The 22,891-nt window shown below is 37.3% G+C and overlaps 1 protein-coding gene across 3 annotated transcripts in view; it reads left to right on the forward strand.

Annotated features, from left to right (window-relative positions):
- The window catches only part of USP34 (ubiquitin specific peptidase 34), a 295,723-nt gene that overhangs the window by 154,629 nt on the left and 118,203 nt on the right, over positions 1–22,891 (forward strand). For 2 of the 3 annotated variants that reach the window (XM_055242296.2, XM_063617918.1), the window contains exons 21-27: positions 616–698; positions 6,717–6,871; positions 8,281–8,394; positions 11,100–11,199; positions 11,330–11,489; positions 14,189–14,315; positions 14,413–14,560. In XM_055242296.2, coding sequence (XP_055098271.1) covers positions 616–698; positions 6,717–6,871; positions 8,281–8,394; positions 11,100–11,199; positions 11,330–11,489; positions 14,189–14,315; positions 14,413–14,560 — 887 coding nt within the window. The remainder of the gene's footprint in view (positions 1–615; positions 699–6,716; positions 6,872–8,280; positions 8,395–11,099; positions 11,200–11,329; positions 11,490–14,188; positions 14,316–14,412; positions 14,561–22,891) is intronic. The other variant, XM_063617917.1, reaches the window with a different exon arrangement.

Below are 22,891 nucleotides of genomic sequence, written 5' to 3' on the forward strand. Positions count from 1 at the left end.
TGTTGATCTATTCAGACTCATCTCCTATCCTACCTCACTAAAAGTTGCTTCTTTAAAAGTTTCAAAAGCAACTTTTTTATTAAGCATCAAATTTTATGCATGTGAATTATAATTATTTAGATTTGAAATAACATTCAAAAATGCAAATTTTGTATCAGCTCTACTTTTCATGAACTAAATTTATGGAAATATTATTTTATTAGTGTTTCTTGGGTACAGAATATATTACCACTAAAGGGACCATGATATGAAGTATGTACTTTTTAGATAGAGATGGTGTTTTTTACCTGTTGCCTATTCTAATTTATTTGTGTATTACATACTTTTAAAATGACATACTTCCTCTGCTTCACTGTTGAATTTTTGTGTGCTTTCTTACGTAATTTGAAAGGAAACTTTGTTATAGTTTCAAGATTTGTGTAATTTATTAAATAGTATAAATTTGTTTTTTGTTTTGCCTTTATAAACTTCTTTTGTGTAACCAAAGATACATAGTTAAAATAATTATGAATTATTAAAACAATTTTTGGTATAAGTTATGCATAGGACCACTAAATTTTTAAAAGTAATTAAGAAATAGGATATTTAATTATTTTAATAACTTTTAAATTATAGGTACAGCCATAGTGCTGAAGTTCAAGTTCGCCTTCAATTCTTGACTTGTGTATTTTCAACTCTGGGATCACCTGATCATTTCAGTAAGTTTTTTAATCAGTACTTTTTTAAAATCTGTTTTGACTATTGGAAGAACTAAATTTACTCTTCTGATTTCTGCAGTTTTTTTTTTTTTTTTTTTTAGTTTAATTTAATTTTGGAGTCAGTGGGCACATGTATGTTTGTTACAGGGGTATATTGCATACTGGTGGGGATTGGGCTTCTTGTGTACCCATTACTCAGATAGTGAACATTGTACCCAATAGTTTATTTTTCAACCCTTGTCCTGTTCCTGCCATATCCCCTTTTGGAGACCCCAGTGTCTATTAGTTTCATCTATATGTCCATGTGTACCCATTGTTTAGCTCCTGCTTACAAGCAAGAATGTATGGTATTTGGTTTTCTGTTTCTGAGTTAGTTCACTTAGAATAATGGCCTCCAGTTGCATTTATGTTGCTGTAAAGGACACGATTTCATTCTTTTTTTATGGCTGCTGCAGTGATTATTCTTAATACATTTATAAATTATACCAACATTCAGATAATTTATTAAAATAATTGGGATTGTTTGCATTTTAAATAAATTTAAAAAAATTTTAGTCCTGTAAGACCTTTTCTCTTTTTTTTTTGAGACATGGTCTCACACTGTCTCCCAGGCTGGAGTGCAGTGGTGCGATCACAGCTCATTGCAGCTGTTGACCTCCCCGGCTCAACAGTCATCCCACCTTAGCCTCCTGAGTAATGTGGGACTACACATCACCACAGCCAGCTAATTTTTTTTTAAATTTGCATAGAGATAGGGTTTCACTGTGTTGCCCAGGCTGGTCTCAAACTCATGGGCCCAAACAGTCTTCCTGCCTTGGCCTCCCAAAGTGCTAGGATTACCAGCATGAGTCACTGCACCTGGCTGACTGCATCTTTTATTATTTTTGCTTATAGAATCTTGCTTTCCCTTTGGTTGGAGATAGGTATTATTTATGTATTGTTATCAGGGCTAATCTTTTGAAAATTACTTGGCTTTATGGGTGATGGAGACATTTAGAGACCCCAGTTTTATTTAGTTTGACTTTAAACTCAGTTTCGTTAACAGTTAATTTTTTAAAAGTAGAGCTTGGTCTGTTATATTCAGATTTGTACCATATCCAAATCTATGTGGTTATAGATGGTCTCACAAGAGAAGAACGAGCTTGATTTCTGTTAGCCGAAGCTCCTTTTTCCTTCATATACTGACTGTCATCCTTTACTCTCTACATTCTTCTTTTTCTGTGTGTCAGTGTCAAACCTTATTTTTTAGAAGAACATTGTCTCTGTAACTGTGGTTAGTATATTGTCAGCCTGATGGGTGTCTTGCTAGGAGTTGTCATGACTCTTTTCAAGTCCATACGTGTGCTTGAGATATAGTGTGTTTATCTTATTATTTAAAGTCTGTTATTTCTTTTTTCTGTTCAAACTATTTGTAACAAATGCCACCAACACTGGGATAACAGATTTCAAAAATAAGCTACCTGATTTTGGTAGGAAATTTCTCTTTCGTGTTATTACGTCATTTATTGACCCATTATCACTGATAACATTCAAGAAATAAGTAAAATACAGCAAAACCAATCTATAGGGAGAAGTCAAACAAACACATATAGTCAACATAGATACTATGAACATTTAAGTTTCATATTGATTATACACAATATAGATTCTCTGTGAATTTACAATAGATAATAGCTACTGCCCAGATAGTATCAAATCTAAAACTTCACTTCTCCCACATCATGGCTGTTCTCCCGCCCACTTCACCTGCCCTCCAAGTGATCCTCCCACCTCAGTCTCCAGAGTAGCTGGGACCATAGGTGCACATCACCATACCTGGCTGATTTTTTTTTTTTTTGAGACGGAGTCTCGCTCTGTTGCCCAGGCTGGAGTGCAGTGGCGCGATCTCGGCTCCCTGCAAGCTCCACCTCCTGGGTTCACGCCATTCTCTTGCCTCAGCCTCCCAAGTAGCTGGGACTATAGGCGCCCGCCCCCACGCCCAGCTAACTTTTTTTTTTTTTGTATTTTTAGTAGAGACGGGATTTCACCGTGTAAGCCAGGATGATCTCAATCTCCTGACCTCGTGATCCGCCCGCCTCGGCTTCCCAAAGTTCTGGGATTACAGGCGTGAGCCACGGCGCCCAGTGTAATTTTTAAATTATTTGTACAGAGTCTCATTATGTTGCTCAGCCTGGTCTGAAATTCCTGGGCTCAAGCGATCCTCCTGCCTTAGCTTCCCAAAGTGCTAGGATTACAGGCCTCAGACCACTGTGCATGGCTGGTTGTACTTCTCTTATTGGCACAGTTCCTGTTACCCATAACGAAGTTACTCCAAAGTTATATGTAATTACATCCAATATTTTGATACTGATTTTCAATATGACAATAACTATAGTCTTTTAAAAAAACAGTAACAAAATTGTATAAGTTGCCCATTGAATGTGGACTGGTGATTCAGCCAATTATGGATATACTTCTGTTTTTTTTATTTAGTTGACTGTAATTAACCTGGATACTGTTTATCTTGTTCTCCTTAATTAATGTGTTTAAGTTCTGATATATACTAAAATTGTTTTGGGTTTATTTATATTTGCTCCTATGGTCACAAGTTCTCAGAACAAATCATCTACACATTAACTGTTTCAGTGAGAAACTGATAGGATAACTTTTTTTTGATAAAACTCTTTAGACTGATACTGCTACTAGGGTGAATATTTCTGAGGAATTTTTCTTTATTTTGTCATTTCATCTACTTTTCCCAATAAAAGAAATTTCTTTTGATGGTACCATACCATCATGCCCCTTCTGGTTCTAGGGCACCACCCAGGGTTTGGAACCTCTTAAAATGTACTTCAGAAATCCCTGGGATGCTTTGTTCTAACCTTTTGGACTGTCTAATTTTTTTCATATTCGTACTTGTGGTTGCCTATAATGCCTTCCGTTTTGTTCTGAATAGTTTATCTGTCTTCTGCCACACTCAGGCATCCTTTAATAATACTTGGGTACAATACAGATTTTCTGTCATTAGCCTGACTCCCTAGCTGATTATGTCCTCTGATATGTTGCTGTTTTCTGTTTTAGGCAGTTTCCTTTTGCTTTCTTCATCATAAGGGTCCTTTTTTCGTTTTTTCTTTTTCTTTGTTTTGTTTTGAGACAGAGTCTTGCCCTTGTCACACAGGCTGGAGTGCATTGGCGTGATCTTGGCTCACCACAACCTCTACCTCCCTGGTTCAAGCGATTCTCCTGCCTCAGCCTCCCGAGTAGCTGGTATTATAGGCATGTGCCACCACGCCCAGCTAATTTTTTGTATTTTTAGGAGAGACAGGGTTTCTCCATGTTGGTCAGGCTGGTCTCGAACTCCCGACCTCAGGTGATCCGCCCACCTCGGCCTCCCAAAGTGCTGGGATTATAGGTGTGAACCACCATGCCTGGCCTCCTTTTTTCATATTTTACAAAAATAATGCTTACTTATCTCCTGTATACAGAGAATGACCTTTGAACATGGTATACGCTCTATAATACTCAACTCTTACCACTGATTCTTCAGTTTTTAGGATTACCTCCCCCAATCATTTTTACTGTTATACAGATGTGCTCCTGTTTTAGGGAGAAGAATTTTCTTCTAAATGGGTTGTTTGAGAATACTTCATAAGTTGTGTATTTTTAGGTGATTTACATATGGGTTATCTTAAACTACATTTTAAAAACATAAATTATGTGAAAATTCTTATTAAATACTTGTAAAAGGCTGTAAGTTATCTCCTTTGTGTTTCTGGCTATATTGGTGTTTCTGGTACATTCATTTAGGACCAAAATGTTGTATGAATATGATTTTAAATTTTACAAATAGGGTGACATGAGAAATAGTTATTGAGATAGTTTTGTTTTGTTTTGTTTTTTGAGATGGAGTCTCACTCTGTCACCAGGATGGAGAGCAGTGGTGCAAATCTTGGCTTACTGCAACCTCCGCCTCCCGGGTTCAAGCAATTCTCTTGCCTCAGCCTCCTGAGCAGCTGGGACTACAGGCATGCGCCACCACTCCCAGCTAATTTTTGTATTTTTAGTGGAGACGGGGTTTCACCATGTTGGCCAGGATGGTCTTGATCTCCTGACGGCGTGATCTGCCCACCTCAGCCTCCCAAAGTGCTGGGATTACAGGCGTGAGCCACTGCGCCCGGCCATATTTTTTTTTTTTTTTTATATAAAAGAGACAGTCTCACTCTGTCATTCAGGCTGAAGTGCATGATCATAGTTCACTGCAGCCTTGAACTCCTGGGCTCGAAGAGCCTTCCCACCTCAGCCTCCCAAGTAGCTAGGACTAAAGGTGCGTGCCACCCTGCCCAGCTACTTTTTTGTTTGTTTTTGACACGGAGTCTTGCTCTTGTCGCACAGGCTGGAGTGCAATGGCGAGGCCTCAGCTCACTGCATCCTCCACCTCCCAGGTTCCAGCAATTCTTGTGCCTCATCCTCCCGAGTAGCTGGGATTATAGGCACCCACCACCACGCCTGGCTAGTTTTTGTACTTTTAGTAGAGACCAGGTTTCACCATGTTGACTAGGCTGGTTCTGAACTCCTGACCTCAGGTGATCCACCCACCTTGTCCTCCCAAAGGGCTGGGGTTACAGGCATGAGCCACCACGCCCGGCCTACAAATTTTTGTTTTTTAATTTTTTGTAAAGACAATGTCTTCCTATATTGCCCAGACTGGTCTCAAACTCATGGCCACAAGTGATTCTCCCACCTCGGCCTCCCAAAGTGCTGGATTACATGTGTGAGCCACTGCGCCTGGATGAGATAGTAAATATTTTATACACTTTTATATAAATAAACTACAGTAGGTCATCAAATAATGTTTTAACATTAATGAGGAAAAAACTGATTCCCGGCCAGGGCCACTGCCTGTGTAGAATTTACACATTCTCCCCATGTCTGCATGGGTTTTCTCTGGGTACCCTGGTTTCCTCCCACATCCCAAAGACATGCACTGTGGATTCATTGGCATGTCTAAATGATCCCAGTCTGAATGAGTGTGGGTGTGTGTATGAGGGCAATCTGCAATGGAATGGCTTCCTGGTCAAGGTTAGTTACTGCCTTGTCCTTGAGATGCTAGTCCCTGAGATGCTGGGTTACGATTTGGCCACCCACAGCCCTGAACTGGAATAAGCAAGTTGGAAAACGAGCAAATGAATGAATACAAATTGTAACATAGAAATTTGTGAGCTCTGTGATATTCATGGAAATGCATAGCCATAAATGATGTGGTAAAAAAGCGAGCCCGCTAAATTTGTTATTGTTTGTGTTTGAATTGCCTGGTGGTAGGAAGTGCTCCTTACGATGTTTAATTTGTAACCATTTAGTCCTTGATTTCATCTACTACCACCATTGATTCGCCAAAAACTGGATAAATAACTTAGTGGTTTGTATTAATCTTTCTTAAATGTATATGTAGCTCACATTTATTCCAGTGTTTAATATTCGAAATGTTAACTTCTAAATAAGTAAGTTTCGTGACTGTTTTTGTTCTTTTTTGAGATGGAATCTTGCACTGTTGCCCAGGCTGGAGTGCAGTGGCATGATCTTGGCTCACTGCAACCTTCACCTCCCGGGTTCAAGCAATTCTCCTGTCTCAGCCTCCTGCGTAACTGGGATTACAGGCACACGCCACCGTGCCCAGCTAATTTTTTGTATTTTAAAAGAGGCAGCGTTTCACCATGTTGGCCAGGCTGGTCTGGATCTCCCAAGCTCAGGCAGTCCACCCACCTCGGCCTCCCAAAGTGCTAGGATTACAGACGTGAGCCACTTCACCCAGCTGCTGTGATTCTTTTTTAAATCATAAATATGCTGTAGGAACATAACTCTTCTTTATATCAATTAATATATGGTAAAGTTAGTTTCATTATGCATCATTTCAATTAAAATTGCAATTTCTAAGAACCTATCTGTGTTAAGTGAGGACTTACTGTACGTACACATGCCTAAGAGAAGTGTAATTTTTTTGTATGTAGTTAATAAAGTATAAAATTTATAATTTTTATCTAGGGTTAAGTTTAGAGCAAGTTGACATCTTATGGCATTGTTTAGTAGAAGATTCTGAATGTTATGATGATGCACTCCATTGGTTTTTAAATCAAGTTCGAAGTAAAGATCAACATGCTATGGGTATGGAAACCTACAAACATCTTTTCCTGGAGAAGGTAATTACATTTCTCACAGTTTAATTGTTATTATTTTTCCATGTTCCCCTTTTCATCTCTTGAAATACGAATTCTGTAATGCCTTTTTTTTTTTCTTGACGGTTTTTTTAAGTACCAAATGTAATGAATTTTAGCAGTTCTAATATAATTTTTGGTCAGATTGTGCTCTGATTTTGTTGTTTACACTGTTTACCTCTAAATTAATAGTTTATATTTATAAAAATGTTCTATTAGCTACAATAATTTAACAATTAGAATAACTTTTGAAGGCAGCACTAATTTTCTTAGTGTTTGTTTTTTTAAAATCATCAGTAATATTGTAGTCCAATTTTCAGGGGTGTTGCCCACACCCATGAGTGTGAGAGCTGTTTTCTGTGACTCTTCATTCTTTAAATGACTGTCATTGCAGTCAGTCTTTTGGGCAAAGATAAGCCATTCTCCAGATGTGTAAATTCTGGGAAGGCATATTAGGAAGTGTTGTCGTTATTGTAAAGATGTTCCAATTTTTGTTCTTCTTTACCACATGTCACAGTTCAGGTGACATTTTTCTGAATGAGCTATTCCCAATTGAATTTTGAAACTCAGTGAAAATATTGCAATAAGACTTTTTTATGCTTATTTTTGAGATTATGAAGGCTGTCTGCAAAGTGTGACGTTATCTCCGTGTTGGAACCGAGTATATATATATGAATGAGTTTTAGTGTGTATAAACTAAGTCACTTAATAGACCCAAGACAGAGCTACAAATATAACTTCCGTCATCTTAAATTTCAACCTCTGACTTTAACAAAAACTGTACTTGTAGCTATACCTCTCATAAGTTTGTATGGTATAGGTATACAATGCATGATAGATGTTTTTATTTAAGTCCTCTGATTTGGGTCTATGTACATCTTCAAAATTGAAGCCTGTATCAGACACATTTCAATTATTACCTGAATAAAATGTTCATTAAATCACATATATATTTTCATTTTATTTTCTTTGAGATAGGCTTGCTCTGTCTCCAAGGCTGCAGTGCAGTAGTGTGATCACATCTCACTGTAGCCTTGACCTCCCGGGCTGAAGCAGTTCTCCCACTACAGCCTCCCAAGTAGTTGGGACTACAGCCACACACCACCATGCCCGGCTGATTTTTGTAGTTTTCATAGAGATGAGGTTTCGCCATGTTGCCCAGGCTGGTCTCAAAACTCCTGAGCTCAAGCGATCTGCCTGCCTTGGCTTTCCAAAGTACTGAGCCACTGTGCCCAGCCAAATTATTATATATTTTTATTTTTTAAAATTATCACTAAAAATTCAAAGTGATCTGTTTCCTTCTACAATGTTTTCAGTAAAGTTTATTTAAATTTAATAAAATCTGTGAATTACCACACTAAATTAGCTTTGTGTTTCCCCCTACCCTTCCAAAGATGCCCCAGCTAAAACCTGAAACAATTAGCATGACTGGCTTAAACCTGTTTCAGCATCTCTGTAACTTGGCTCGATTGGCTACCAGTGCCTATGATGGTTGTTCAAATTCTGAGGTATGAATTTAGACTTACTTTATTAGGCAACTTTATTCCTCAAATTAGATTATCAAATTCGGTTTCCAAATTATTTTTCTACAAAGCATAGAATTTGCTACCTGTGCAGTGCAGTTTGGTTTGTTTTGAGATGGAGTCTAACTCTGTTGCTCAGGCTGCAGTGCAGTGGTGTGATCTCAGCTCATTGCAACCTCCACCTCCCGGATTCAAGAGATTCTCCAGCCTCAGCCCCCGAGTAGCTGGGATTACAGACATTTGCCACCATGCCTGGCTAATTTTTGTGTTTTTGGTAGAGATGGGGTTTTACCATGTTACTCAGGCTGGTCTTGCACTCCTGACCGTAAGTGATCTGCCTGCCTTGGCCTCCCAAAGTGCTGGGATTACAGGCATGAGCCAACGTGCGCAGCCCAATTCTGTTCTCTGGTTTCAAAAGTTTTATAAAGCAAATTTATTTTTCAGTACCAAAGATAACATTGGGTGTGCTTAATGAAAATCTATTACATGTTTCTTGATTTATAAAGAAGTGGCCATGTCAGTGTTCTTTGAGTCTCCTAGACATTCCTAGATAATACAGCCAAATATTTTACTTCAAATAAAAGATTGATTTGTCTCAAATATGATTTTTATGCCATTTGGTTCAGCCTGGGCAACAGAGCAAGACTCCATTTGAAGAAAAAAAAAGAATAATTTTATCTCTTAGCAAGTTTGGGGAAATTTTTTTAAAAAGGAAAAAGAATAATTTTAAAAAATTATTATTATTATTTTTCGAGATGGAGTCTGGCTCTGTCACCCAGGCCGGAGTGTAGTGGTGTGATCTCAGCTCACTGCAACCTCCACCTCGCTGGTTCAAGCGATTCTCATGCCCCAGCTTCCCGAAGTAGCTGGGATTACAGGGGTCCATCACCATGCCTGGCTAATTTTTGTATTTTTAGTATAGGTGGGGTTTCACCATGTTGGTGGGGCTGGTCTCGAACCCCTGACCTCAGGTGATCCACCTGCCTTGGCCTCCCGAAGTGCTGGGATTACAGGCATGAACCACTGCACCAGGCCATTATGATTATTTTTTTTTGAGACAGTGTCTCGCTCTGTTGCCCAGGCTGGAGTACAGTGGCACAGTCTCAGCTCACTGCAACCTCCACCTCCCAGGTTCAAGTGATTCTCATGCCTCAGCCTACTGAGTAGCTGGGACGACAGGCGTGCGCCACCACGCCCAGCTAATTTTTGTATTTTCAGTAGAGTTGGGTTTTCACCACATTGGCCAGACTTGTCTTGAACTCCTGACCTCAAGTTTTTTTCCACCTGCCTCAGCCTCCCAAAGTGCTGGTATTATAGGTATGAGCTACCACGCCTGGCCAGAATAATTTTAATTGTATCTAAAATGCTTTTATTTTATTTTCCTACTGCCTTCCTTTCTTGTCTGACTAGGTTTTTTCAGGTTTTTTAGTCGTAACCCTTGCTTTAGTATCACTCTGATAACTGCTGGAGTGCAGTGGCACAATCTTGGCTCACTGCAACCTCCGCCTCCCAGGTTCAACCAGTTCTCTTGCTTCAACCTCCGGAGTAGCTGGGATTACAGGCGCGTGCCTCCACACCTGGCTAATTTTTTTTTTTTTTTTTTTTAAGTAGAGATAGGGTTTCACCTTGTTGGCCAGGCTAGCCTCGAACTCCTGAGCTCAGGCAGTCTGCCTGTCTTAGCCTCCCAAAGTGCTGGGATTAGAGGTGTGAGCCACTGCACCCGGCCCTCTATGATAATTTTCAATTTGGTAATTTCAGACAACTGAAGTAGTCGTGCTCTACTATGCTCTATTATGAAATAAGATTACCTTTTTAAAGTAGGTGACATTAACACTAAAGTTGTTCAGCTGCCAATTTAGAAGGAAATCTTTCTTTACTCTGCCTAACTTGTGGAAGCTTCTACTTCCCACTTTTTCTGTAGTTTTTAGTGAAAACATTTTTTGTGTCATCTCCTGGTTGACATCATAAATTTGAATGAGGCTGGACGCAGTGGCCCACACCTGTAATTCCACCTCTTTGGGAGGCTGAGGCGGATGGATCAGCTGAGGTCGGGAGTTCAAGACCAGCCTGGCCAACATGGTGAAACCCTGTCTCTACTAAAATACAAAAAAATTAGCCAGATGTTGTGGTGCATGCCTGTAATCCCAGCTACTTAGGAGGCTAAGGCATGAGAATCCCTGGAAACCTGGGAGGCAGAGGTTGCAGTGAGCCAAGATTGCGCCACTGCACTCCAGCCTGGGCAAGTGAGTGAGACTCTGTTCTCAAATAAATAAATAAATAAATAGAGTGAGAACTAGAGTTAGCATATCTTGTTAATTTTCTGTGAATACAAGAAAGCAGTGGTTTTATCAGTTTAAGTTGGATGGATTCATTGAAGCATTGTGCTCATTATTGTATTTGTGTTGGTTTTTTTCCTTTGTAGTGTGTTTTTCAGGACTAGAATTTTCCTACTATGTAGTCACAACTTGTGAGTTAAACATTATGTATATCTTGTTAGGTGCTGTATAAATATTTTTTAGAACTAGTACAGGTGTATTTCATCAATGGAGGAAATTTTTAAATCATTTATTTTTATTATTTAATAGCTGAATAATAGGAGTTGCCTATGTTTTTTACTTTTGATACTTCAGTCTTATGAGTTACATAGTTTGACAAACAATATTTAGAGATACCATATTTTTCTTTCTTAGCTGTGTGGTATGGACCAATTTTGGGGCATTGCTTTAAGAGCACAATCTGGTGATGTCAGTCGAGCAGCTATCCAGTATATTAACTCCTATTATATTAATGGTAAGTGATTTGAAATATTGTCTAATAGGTGATTTTTATGTGAGGGTGTTTTGTTAAACTAAAATTTTTCTTTGATATAGCTAAACAAGAATATAAGGCTAATATATGTGTCTAAACATTTGGCTTTCAGGTAAAACGGGTTTGGAGAAGGAGCAAGAATTTATTAGTAAGTGCATGGAGAGTCTTATGATAGCTTCTAGCAGTCTTGAACAGGAATCACACTCAAGTCTCATGGTTATAGAAAGAGGACTCCTTATGCTGAAGACACATCTGGAAGCGTTTAGGAGAAGGTAATTTTTAAAATATCACACTGTTAGAATGAATTTCATTTTTATTCCTGACATATCCAGAAATATTCTTAAAGTGAATCTAAAGTTTTTGTTGGGGTCAGGTAGAAAGCATAATTTACCGAAGTGAAGGTTCAGTAATATAAGTAATTTTTATTAAGAATATATACTATTTTGCCTTGGAATAGGCAATACGGGTTCCTGATAAATATTGCACACCTTTAATAATAGAGTTTGAGCAGATATGCATGAATGAGAATTGTTAGAATTCCATCTCTAAGAAAGTATTGACTTTGATTAAAAAGGCAGAACACCACTACTAAAAAAAGTTTCTCTAAAACTCTTACCAAGAACATCAAATAATCTCATAGTTGAATCAAGTTGAGTCATATGTTTCATTTGCTGTTTTTTTTTCTTCCTGGACTAGGAGACAGTATTTTAATTTTGAATTTCCATTTACCATGGAAACATGACCAAAAAATTCTGTTAATGAATATCTGTATAATTAATTTAGACATAACCTGTGTAATACAGAAATAAAGCAAATTAATATTTATGAATATATCGACTGAAATGAAAGGTGAGTAGATAGTTTTAAGAAATTCTATTTGTTAAAAATCATTATGAGCAAATGTAAAAGTACTAAGAACTGTGTTGAAAAAAATTGTTAAAGTTAGTAACTTTTTTCAACTTCAGATCTTAGTTTGATATTGAAGTGATACAAGTGATATTTATTGACATTTTTAAAATATCAAGAAATATTGCATAGTAAAGATATTTTATACATTCCTTACAAATAACATGCTTCCATGATTTGAAACATTTGGACATTACAAAATTCTTTATTTTGATTAAGATTGCAATTCATGGAAATTCTGCTTAAAGAATTCCTTGTGTTTTTAATGAATGTGGAAGGGAACTCGATTTTTTACACAGAAACTTCATACTGCCTTATAACTTTAACCACTTAAAAAAATAAAATTGTAAAAAGAGCAAGTGTGGTGGTGTAACTTATTCAAATTAATAAATACATAGTATAAAATTCAGATATTACACTGTGATGTAGAAAACGAAACTCTGCTATAATTGCTGTCTTCCTCATGGAGGTGGTTACTGTTAATGATACCCATACTTCTCAAATTTTTTCTATGCTATAGGATCTACAACAAACCAATAAGGACCTGTTGATTCACACCCTTAGTCCTTGCATGACATTACCAATGTCTAAAATAAGTGCTTTTTAAAAGTCTTTAAAAATGTATTTGTTTTTTGAGCGTTCAGTGGTGGTTTTATAAATTTAATGAATTTAAGTCCAAAAATTCCTTCTCAGATGTACAATTTTTTTTCTAACTCAGTTGTGAAAAAAATTGTTATGTCCTTGATATCTTTTTATTTGTTCATGTTTTATGCTAAAAGTTAATGTTGATGTTAAATAGTTTATATAAAAATTTTTTGTTACTAGTAGAATAACTAGGATATGGATAAAATGGAATAGTCACAAAACTAAGCAGTAGTTTAAAAAAAATTTACTTGGGTATTTTTCATGCAAAATTTTGTTCTTGATGTGCTTAATGCTATTATTAATTGAAAATTGCTTAACATCTGTAGATTGAAGATATGATTGTTCTTTGTGTTCTGTATATTAAGGGAATAAACAATAATGTCTTAATTTGTTCTCTTTTTAAAAAGAGATAAAGTTATAATCTTAAACAGTGGTTCTCAGCCAGAAGTGTTTTTGTTTCCCAAGACATAGTATATAATCCCTGGAGACACTTCTGATTATCACAGCAAGGGAACATGTTATTGGTATCTGGTGAGATGCTGCTGAATATCAGAGCATGAGATATAGCCTCCTTCACCCCTATTCTTCTGCCTTCTGATAACAACAAATTATTAATTGGGCTTAGAATGTCAGTAGTGCCACCGTGGAGAAACTCTGGTCTTGAATATTTAACAGGAAACATTGTTTTAAGGTTACTCTTTTGCTCATACATCGGATCATGTGGAAATTAGACACATTCATTCATTCCCTCACTTTTTATCCTTCTATTACAAATTTGCTGATTAGTTTTAGACTTTTTTTTTTTTTTTTAAACTAAATTCAGTTACCTTGGATCCTGTCTTCCACATCTGAAAATTAGAAAACTGACATGTGTTTAGTGATTATCATGCTGGGTGCCTGTTTCCTTTGAAATACAAGTCTTTGTAATTCACTTTATAATTTTAGCAGGCATGAATTGACTCTCAAATTCTATTAGGCTGATTAGTATATATTTACTAGAATGTTTCTGTCCCCGAAAAATTTTTCTTAATATCTTTTTTTCCTTCTGAATGTAGGAATCACAGCTTGCTATTTCATTTGCTGGATTAGTTGTTTTTTTTTTTTAAATTCCTCCTGTCTCTCTTATTAATACTTCTACTCTCTTTATTTAAAAAAAAAAAAAACTGGCCTTAAGGAGATTTTTTTTTCCTCAGTAATTTCTCCTGGTGACTATTTTGTTAGGAGCTCTTAGCTGTTATTATGTAGCTAGGTTTGATTCAGTATGATGAATCTGAACTTAAATTTGTTGCTGTAGAATACATTGGAATCAACTTAGAACTTCTTTTGGACTTTTCCACTCTGTAAGATGATAAAAATTTGCGTAACATTAAAATGGTTTAAAATGGTATCCTTTCTATGTGTTGTTTTTGTCATGTTTTAGATTTGCATATCATCTGAGACAGTGGCAAATTGAAGGCACTGGTATTAGTAGTCATTTGAAAGCACTGAGTGACAAACAGTCTCTGCCGCTAAGGGTTGTATGCCAGCCAGCTGGACTTCCTGACAAGGTACTTATATAGTTTTAATTTTGAAGTTGATAACATTTTCCCAAGTCAAATATCTGTTCTTTTTGTATTTTTAAATTGGTTGCATCTCATATTTCAGATGACTATTGAAATGTATCCTAGTGACCAGGTAGCAGATCTTAGGGCTGAAGTAACTCATTGGTATGAAAATTTACAGAAAGAACAAATAAATCAACAAGCTCAGCTTCAGGAGTTTGGTCAAAGCAACCGAAAAGGAGAGTTTCCTGGTAAGCCTTTCAATTCAAATTTTCTCTTTCTCTTTTTCTTTTTCTCTTTCTTTCTCTTTTTCGCTTTTCTTTCTCTTTTCTTCTTTCCTTTTCTTTTCTTCTCCTTTTCTTCTTTTCTTTTCTTTCTTGGTTGTATCATACAGCAACTGTCTTGGTTTGTCTTGTGTTGCTGTAACAATACTACAGACTAGGTAAAGAATGGAATTTGGGAAGTCCAAGAGCAGGGTACCAGCATCTGGTGAGGGCTCCTCTCTGCTTTCAAAGTGGCACCTTGAATGCTGCCTCCTCACAGGCAGAGGGTGGAAGGGTAAAAAAGGAACAGCCTCCCTCCATCAGGCCCTTTTATAATAGCATTAATTCATTCATGGCCTCTCCAAAGGCCCCACGTCTAAAACCTGTTGCACTGGAGATTAATGTTCAACGTGAATTTTCAGAGAGAACAAAAAAATTCAAACCATAGCAGCAACTTTGAACCTTTACTTTGAAGGTCCACCATCCATGTTCATGGCTCCCTTCACCCTCCCCTCCCTTTAGTACCATTGATTCTTAGGTAAGAGGATGCTGAGAGTTGCTTTAGATGCTATTTGCAAAAAATTCTTCATTTGTTTCTCAAAAAATTCTATTTTAGACTTTTGATGTGACCATAAAAAACTTGAAATTTATTTCATAAGCAATTTGGGAATTTTTGATAAATTTAAATTTCCATATACTACTCATCCACTTTAACCCACTAGTTTTTTCATATATTACATTTTCATTTTTTCTGAATATATAAAAATAACACACCTTCATGTCCCACCTGTGCATCTCTCCTTGCCTACCAAAAGTATCTTAAGAAATTTTTCACGTAGGCCTAATATATATATTTCTTATATCTTTTATATGTATATATCTGATATTTAATATATATATGTTTCTGATCTCTTTCCAGAGATACCAAGATATAATGTAAGAATATATATACATATATATGTGCTATATATGTATATGTATATATATATTTAAAGCACAAATGGTAGAATTCTATTTTTACTGTTCTGTTTGCTTGTAGGGCATATCATTATCTTAGAAAACATTTCATGTTAGTTCATGTAGAAAGTTACCTCATTCTTTTTGGGATCTCCATAGTTCACTATATAGTAATAACTTGATTCATTTTTCCTGTTCTCCATTAATGGACATTTAGATTGTTTTCATTATTTTGCTATTACAAACAATGTGACAGAGAATATCTTTGTCTCTACATTATTTCATGTATGTTGGATAAAAACCTCATTATGGAATTTCTGGATCCAAATGTATCTACTTTTGTTAGGTTGAAATATATTGTGTGTAGAGTGTATGAAAATAATAAAGTGAAAATCCATGTACCTACCATCCAGATTAAGAACTAGAACATTAGTAGAAGCTACTATTGTGTCCTACCCAATAACATCATTTCCACTTCTCCTTAACACTGTCTTGATTTTTGCATTTGTTTTTTTTAGTGTTCTTTATAGTCTTACCTCCATGTATGTTTTTATTTAGTTTTGTGAAACAGTTTAGCAACCACAAACCTAGTGGATAAAGAAAAAGGGACATGTGGCTACTATTAAAGGATTGCAGAAGATGACAAGTTAAAAACCTTTCCTACAGATGTATATAGCCTAATTTGGGGATATCAGTGGGAAAGTTCTCAAGTATACGTCTCAGCACAGTTAAGACATATCCTATTGCTAAAATGTTGATAAAAATACTGGAATATCCAACAGAAATGCCTTCATAGAATTTGTATTTTCTTTTTCTAAGCTCTTCATGACCTACTATAACTCTCAGGAGTAGATCAAAGCAGAATCTCTTCTTTAGGATGAAATGAATGTCCTCTACTGATTCAAGCAGTAGGACATGGAGATCAGAGCAGGAATCTCACTAGCACTTGGTAAAGACAGTCCAAGTACAGATAAGAATCTGGGCCAGGTTCATTGTCCATTCTTTTGTAACATAGAGAAGAGAGTACAGTGGCAGCAGGGGTCTTGGTCATGATAACCCTCAATGCATTTTCCCAGAGTCACACTGATCTTACTAATTGTCCTCCAAATTTGGTGCACAGCAGTGATTGTGTGATATCTTTTATCATCCTTCTGGTAATTCTGTTCTCTCCTGTGTTGGATATTCTGTTTCCATGATCCATACCTTTCTCATTATTGGTTGTCTTTGTGTGTGTGTTTCTGGAATACAAGGGAGTATTCTATTCAGTGGTTTCTTGTGAGAAAATTGACAGAGTAACGTATTTTATTCCTTGCATCATTAAAAATATGTATCTCATGTTTTCATACCTAAATGATAAATTAGCTGGGTATAGAATTCTAATTTGGAAATAATTTTGTTTCAGAATTTTAGAGGTACTTTTCCATTGTTTCTTGCTTTCATCATTGCTGTTGAATTCTGAATTCTGATATTTTTTACATACAGTGTATCATTTTTTGTTTTGTTTTGTTTTGAGATAGTCTCCCTCTGTCACCCAGGCTGGAGTGCAGTGGCAGGATCTTGGCTTACTGCAACCTCCATGTTCAAGTGATTCTCCCACCTCAGCCTCCTGAGTAGCTGGGGCTACAGGCGGGTGCCACCATCCCTGGGTAATTTTTTGTATTTTTACTAGAGACAGGGTTTCACCATGTTGCCTAGCCTCGTCTCAAACTCTTGAGCTCAAGCTTTCTGCCCACTTAGGCCTCCCAAAGTGCAGGCATGAGCCACCACCCCCAGCCAACATGTAGTATTTTTTCTTACAGACATTAATCAGTCTTCACCTTCTTCTTAGTGTACTGGGCCTGAGTATAGGTCTTTTTTCAATGATTGTGATGAATGCTTCACTATTTACATGTTTAGGTATTTAGCACTGGACCCTTTCAGTTTGGCACATTATATTTTTCAGTCTGGAGAAATTTTCTTGAAATGGTTCACAGATTTCTTGTCTTCTATTTTATCATTTTCTCTCCTTATGGAACATACCCATTATCTAGATGTTTTGCCTGTAAGACTCTTCCTAATTTATCTTTTCTATGTTTCTTTTTTTAAGTTTTAACTCAAGTTCCTGAGAGATGTTCGCAACATTATTTTGCAGTCTTTCTACTGAGTTTTTCATTTCTACTGTCATGCTTTTAATATCTAAGAGCTCTTTTTTCTCTGAAAAAATATGCCTATTTTTAAAGTTGAAATATCTTTTTGAGATTAACATTTTTCTTAATTGTTGAATTTTGCTTTTTTGTTCATTCTGTTGGTGTCTACATTTTAGTGTTTAGATTATTTACATGCAGTGTAAATATTTTCTATTTGTCTCATCTCTTCATTTTCTCTTTTAGCACATATTTAGCACTTCTGACACTTTTCATTCCTGTGCATAGATCTAAGTTTCTGTTTTGTTTCTTTTCCCCCTTTCTTTCTGTTATTTTGTTTTTATTTATTTATTTTTCTGAGACAGGGTCTCACTCTGTCACCGAGGCTAGAGTGAAGTGGCATAATCACAGTTCACCACAGCCTTAACCTCTAGTTCTCAGGTGATCCTCCCACCTGAGTCTCCTGAGTAGCTGAGACTACAGGTGCCGGCCATCATTCCTCAGCTGATTTTTGTATTTTTTGTAGAGACAGGGTTTTGCCATGTTGCCCAGGCTGGTTTTTTAACTCCTGGGCTTAAGCAATCCTCCCTCCTTGGCCGCCCAAAGTCCTTGGATTACAGGGGTGACCCACTGCGCCCAGCCTTTTCAGACCCTTCTTTCTAATAAACTTCCTTTAAAGCTTTGTACTCTAGGTCTTCAGGTGAGAAATTTTCTCAAGCTTTTTTTGTGTAGAAGAAAGTTTCTCTAAAAATGTTTATTTTGCCTTCATTGTTGATGGATATTTTCACTGGACATCAAATTCTAGGTCATGAGGTTTTTTTATCCTCTTTCAGAACTTTTTTTTTTTTTTAACTAACATCCAAGTCTTATTAAAAAGGAAATCATGAGATTGAGTCCTTATTAACGTATAACAAGTCCTTATAACAAGTCTTATAAACTCTTTTTTTTAATCTTACTTTAAGTTCTAGGGTACATGTGCACAACACGCATGTTTGTTACATACGTATACATGCACCACGTTGGTGTCCTGCAGCCATTAACTTGTCATTTACATTAGGTATGTCTCCTAATGCTATCCCTCCCCCCTCCCCCCACCCCATGACAGGCCCCGGTGTGTGATGTTCCCCTTCTTGTGTCCATGTGTTCTCATTGTTCAATTCCCACCTATGAGTGAGAACATGCGGTGTTTGGATTTTTGTCCTTGCGATAGTTTGCTGAGAATGATGGTTTCCAGCTTCATCCATGTCCCTACAAAGAACATGAACTCATCCTTTTTTATGGCTGCATAGTATTTCATGGTGTATATGTGCCACATTTTCTTAATCCAGTCTATCATTGATAGACATTTGGGTTGGTTCCAAGTCTTTGCAATTGTAAATAGTGCCGCAATAAACATACGTGTGCATGTGTCTTTATAGCAGCATGATTTATAATCCTTTGGGTATATACCTAGTAATGGGATGGCTGGGTCAAATGGTATTTCTAGTTCTAGATCCCTGAGGAATCGCCACACTGACTTCCACAATGGTTGAACTAGTTTACAGTCCCACCAACAGTGTAAAAGTGTTCCTATTTCTCCACATCCTCTCCAGCACCTGTTGTTTCCTGACTTTTTAATGATTGCCATTCTAACTGGTGTGAGATGGTATCTCATTGTGGTTTTGATTTGCATTTCTCTGATGGCCAGTGATGATGAGCATTTTTCATGTGTCTGTTAGCTGCATAAATGTCTTCTTTTGAGAAGTGTCTGGCCATACTGCCCAAGGTAATTTATAGATGCAATGCCATCCCCATCAAGCTACCAATGACTTTCTTCACAGAATTGGAATGCTTTAAAGTTCATATGGAACCAAAAAAGGGCCCTCATTGCCAAGACAATCCTAAGCCAAAAGAACAAAGCTAGAGGCATCATGCTACGTGACTTCAAACTATACTATAAGGCTACAGTAACCAAAACAGCATGGTACTGATACCAAAACAGTTATATAGAACAATGGAGCAAAACAGAGTCCTCAGAAATAACACCACACATCTGCAACCATCTGATCTTTGACAAACCTGACAAAAACAAGAAATGGGGAAAGGATTCCCTATTTAATAAATGGTGCTGGGAAAACAGGCTAGCCATATGTAGAAAGCTGAAACTGGATCCCTTCCTTACACCTTACACAAAAAATAATTCAAGATGGATTAAAGACTTAAGACCTAAAACCATAAAAACCCTAGAAGAAAACCTAGGCAATACCATTCAGGACATAGGCATAGGCAAGGACTTCACGTCTAAAACACCAAAAGCAATGGCAACAAAAGCCAAAATAGACAAATGGGATCTAATTAAACTAAAGAGCTTCTGCACAGCAAAAGAAACTACCATCAGAGTGAAGAGGCAACCTACAGAATGGGAGAAAATTTTTGCAATCTACTCATCTGACAAAGGGCTAATATCCAGAATCTACAAAGAACTCAAATTTACAAGAAAATAACAACCCCATCAAAAAGTGGGCAAAGGATGTGAACAGACATTTCTCTTTCAGAACTTTAAAATTGTTCTATTATTATTTGGCTTGCAAAGTTTGTGACCTGAGTTGGTGGTTTTCCTTATCTTTTGCCCTTTACAGCCAATGATGGGGGAAAAAAGGATATAAAGATTTTTTTTTAACATTGATTTTCAGCATTTTGATTATGAGTGTGCTTTTCTTTCTGAGATCTGGGTTTAGTTTACCTTCTTAGATCTGTGAGTTTATAACTTTTATCAAACTTAGAAAAGGTTAGCAATTATATAGTGCTTCATTTTTTTCTCTTTTTCTTCTCTCCTTAACCTTTTAATTTCTGAGCCTATAATGTTTCTAGGCTATTGGTTAAGGTGTTGCTGATTTCTGAGGCACTGTTCCTTTTCTTTCTTCCTTTTGTTTTTTGTGTGTGAGGGTTAGATGTTGATCTTACTCTTATGCTAAATCATTTTGCGATTTATCTTTTTTTGGGGCTTGCTGTTCATCACAAGTTTATTTTGTGGTCATCTTGCAAACTTCGTTGGTATGATCTCTTCTTTTTTTCTCCTTGTCAGTTTATGTCTAAATTTTTTTTTTTTTCTGGAGTCTCGCATTGTTGCCCAGGCTGGAGTACAGTGGCACAATCTCGGCTCACTGCGACCTCTGCCTTCGGGTTCAAGCAGTTTTTCTGCCTCAGCCTCCCAAGTAGCCGCAACTACAGGTGCGCTCCACCACGCCTGGCTAATTTTTGTATTTTTAGTAGAGACAGGGTTTCGTCATATTGGCCAGGCTGATCTCGAACTCCTGACCTCATGATCGGCCCGCCTCGGCCTCCGAAAGTGCTGGGATTACAGGCGTGAGCCACCATACCCGTCCTACGTCTGTAAAATTTTTAAAATTTATTTTATTGGAGTTGTAAAGGGAAAAAATTGCGTGTGTGTTTTCAGTATTCAATTATAAATCAAGAGTTTTTAAGATTTCATTTTGTCTTGAAACATTAGTATTTTTTTAAAAGGTAGAAATTCTATTTAGAACTGATAAGGAAGAAGCAGTTCTTATGTTAAAAAGATCTCAAAAGTAGTAAAAGATAGAAAGCAGCTCAATGTATTATAAAATCCATTTCAGCCGTAATAGTCAACATTAATGTGTTGTCATTGTCCATCCAGCGTGCTATATAAAAATACCATAAACGGGGGTAGCTTATAAACAAAATTTATTTCTCATAGTCTAGAACCTGAGAGTTCCAAGATGAAGGTGCCAGCAGATTCAGTGTCTAGTGACAGCTTTCTCATAGATGGTGCTTTATTGCGTCAAAGGCTCCAGCAAGCTCCTTTGAGCCTCTTTTGTAGAGACACCACTCCCATTGATGGAGGACTCTGCCTAATATCTAATAACCTCCGAAAGATCCCACCTCCAAATATCACCTTGATAATTAGGATTCGACATACAAATTTGGGGAACACATATATTCAAACCATAACACTTGTCATTAACACATAGAATATTGGCCTATCTCACATCAAATACAGGCCAGTATGCTAAATGAAATGCTAGTCATTGCAGTTCTCTTTTGGAACAAAGTTACACATGCTTTATTAGAGTAGCAATTAATCATGACTAAGAGTGTTTTAATATTGCAAGTATTAATCATTACATTTAATTGTCTCATCAAGTTAGACATTTGATAAAAATCTACCAAAGTATTGCCAGGCGCGGTAGCTCGTGCCTGTAATCCCAAGGCTTCGAGGCCAAGGCAGGCAGATCGTTTGCGGTCAGGAGGTTGAGACCAGCCTGGCCAACATGACAAAACCCTGTCTCTACTAAAAATACAAAAATTAGCTGGGCCTGGTGGTGTGCACCTGTAATCCCAGCTACTTCGAAGGCTGAGGCATGAGAATCGCTTAAGCCCAGGAGGTGGAGGTTGCAGTGAGCCGAGATCATGCCGTTGCACTCCAGCCTGGACGACAGAGCGAGACTCCTCAAAACAAAACAAAACAAAACAAAAAAAACTACCAAAGTATTAATGGCTCACGCCTGTAATCCCAGCACTTTGGGAGGCTGAGGCGGGCAGATCACGAGGTCAGGAGATCAAGACCATCCTGGCTAACATGGTGAAACCCTGTCTCTACTAATAATACAAAAAATTGCGCGTGGTGGCGGGTGCCTGTAGTCCCAGCTACTTGGGAGGCTGAGGCAGGAGAATGGCGTGAACCCGGGAGGCGGAGCTTGCAGTGAGCTGAGATTGCACCACTGCACTCCAGTCTGGGCGACAGAGCAAGACTGTGCCTCAAAAAAAAAAAAAAAAAAGTTTAATACGGAATTTGTGTCCATCCAGTAGCCAAAGCTTTTCTAAATGAATACACTGCTTTATAAGCATTTACTTTTCTTCTAGTTTTGTATAATACAAATGATTTGAATAAAGTAAAATACACTATAAAATGGTATCGCTATTATTCAGTTATAATTTGTAAGCAACATGATGAATAGGACACTAAAGAAATCAAGTATACAATAGCAATTTTAAGATGTTATGATATTCTGCCTGGGCCGTGGTGGCTCATGCCCATAATCCCAGCACTCTGGGGGGGCCGAGGCAGGCGGATCACCGGAGGTCAAGAGTTCGAGACCAGCCTGGCCAACATGGAGAAACCCGTCTCTACTAAAAACACAAAAATGAGTTAAGTATGATGGTGCACGCCTGTAGTCCCAGCTATTCAGGAGGCCGAGACTGGAGAATTGCTTGAACCCAA

Source organism: Symphalangus syndactylus, chromosome 14, assembly GCF_028878055.3.
Source record: "Symphalangus syndactylus isolate Jambi chromosome 14, NHGRI_mSymSyn1-v2.1_pri, whole genome shotgun sequence".
NCBI lineage: Eukaryota > Metazoa > Chordata > Mammalia > Primates > Hylobatidae > Symphalangus > Symphalangus syndactylus.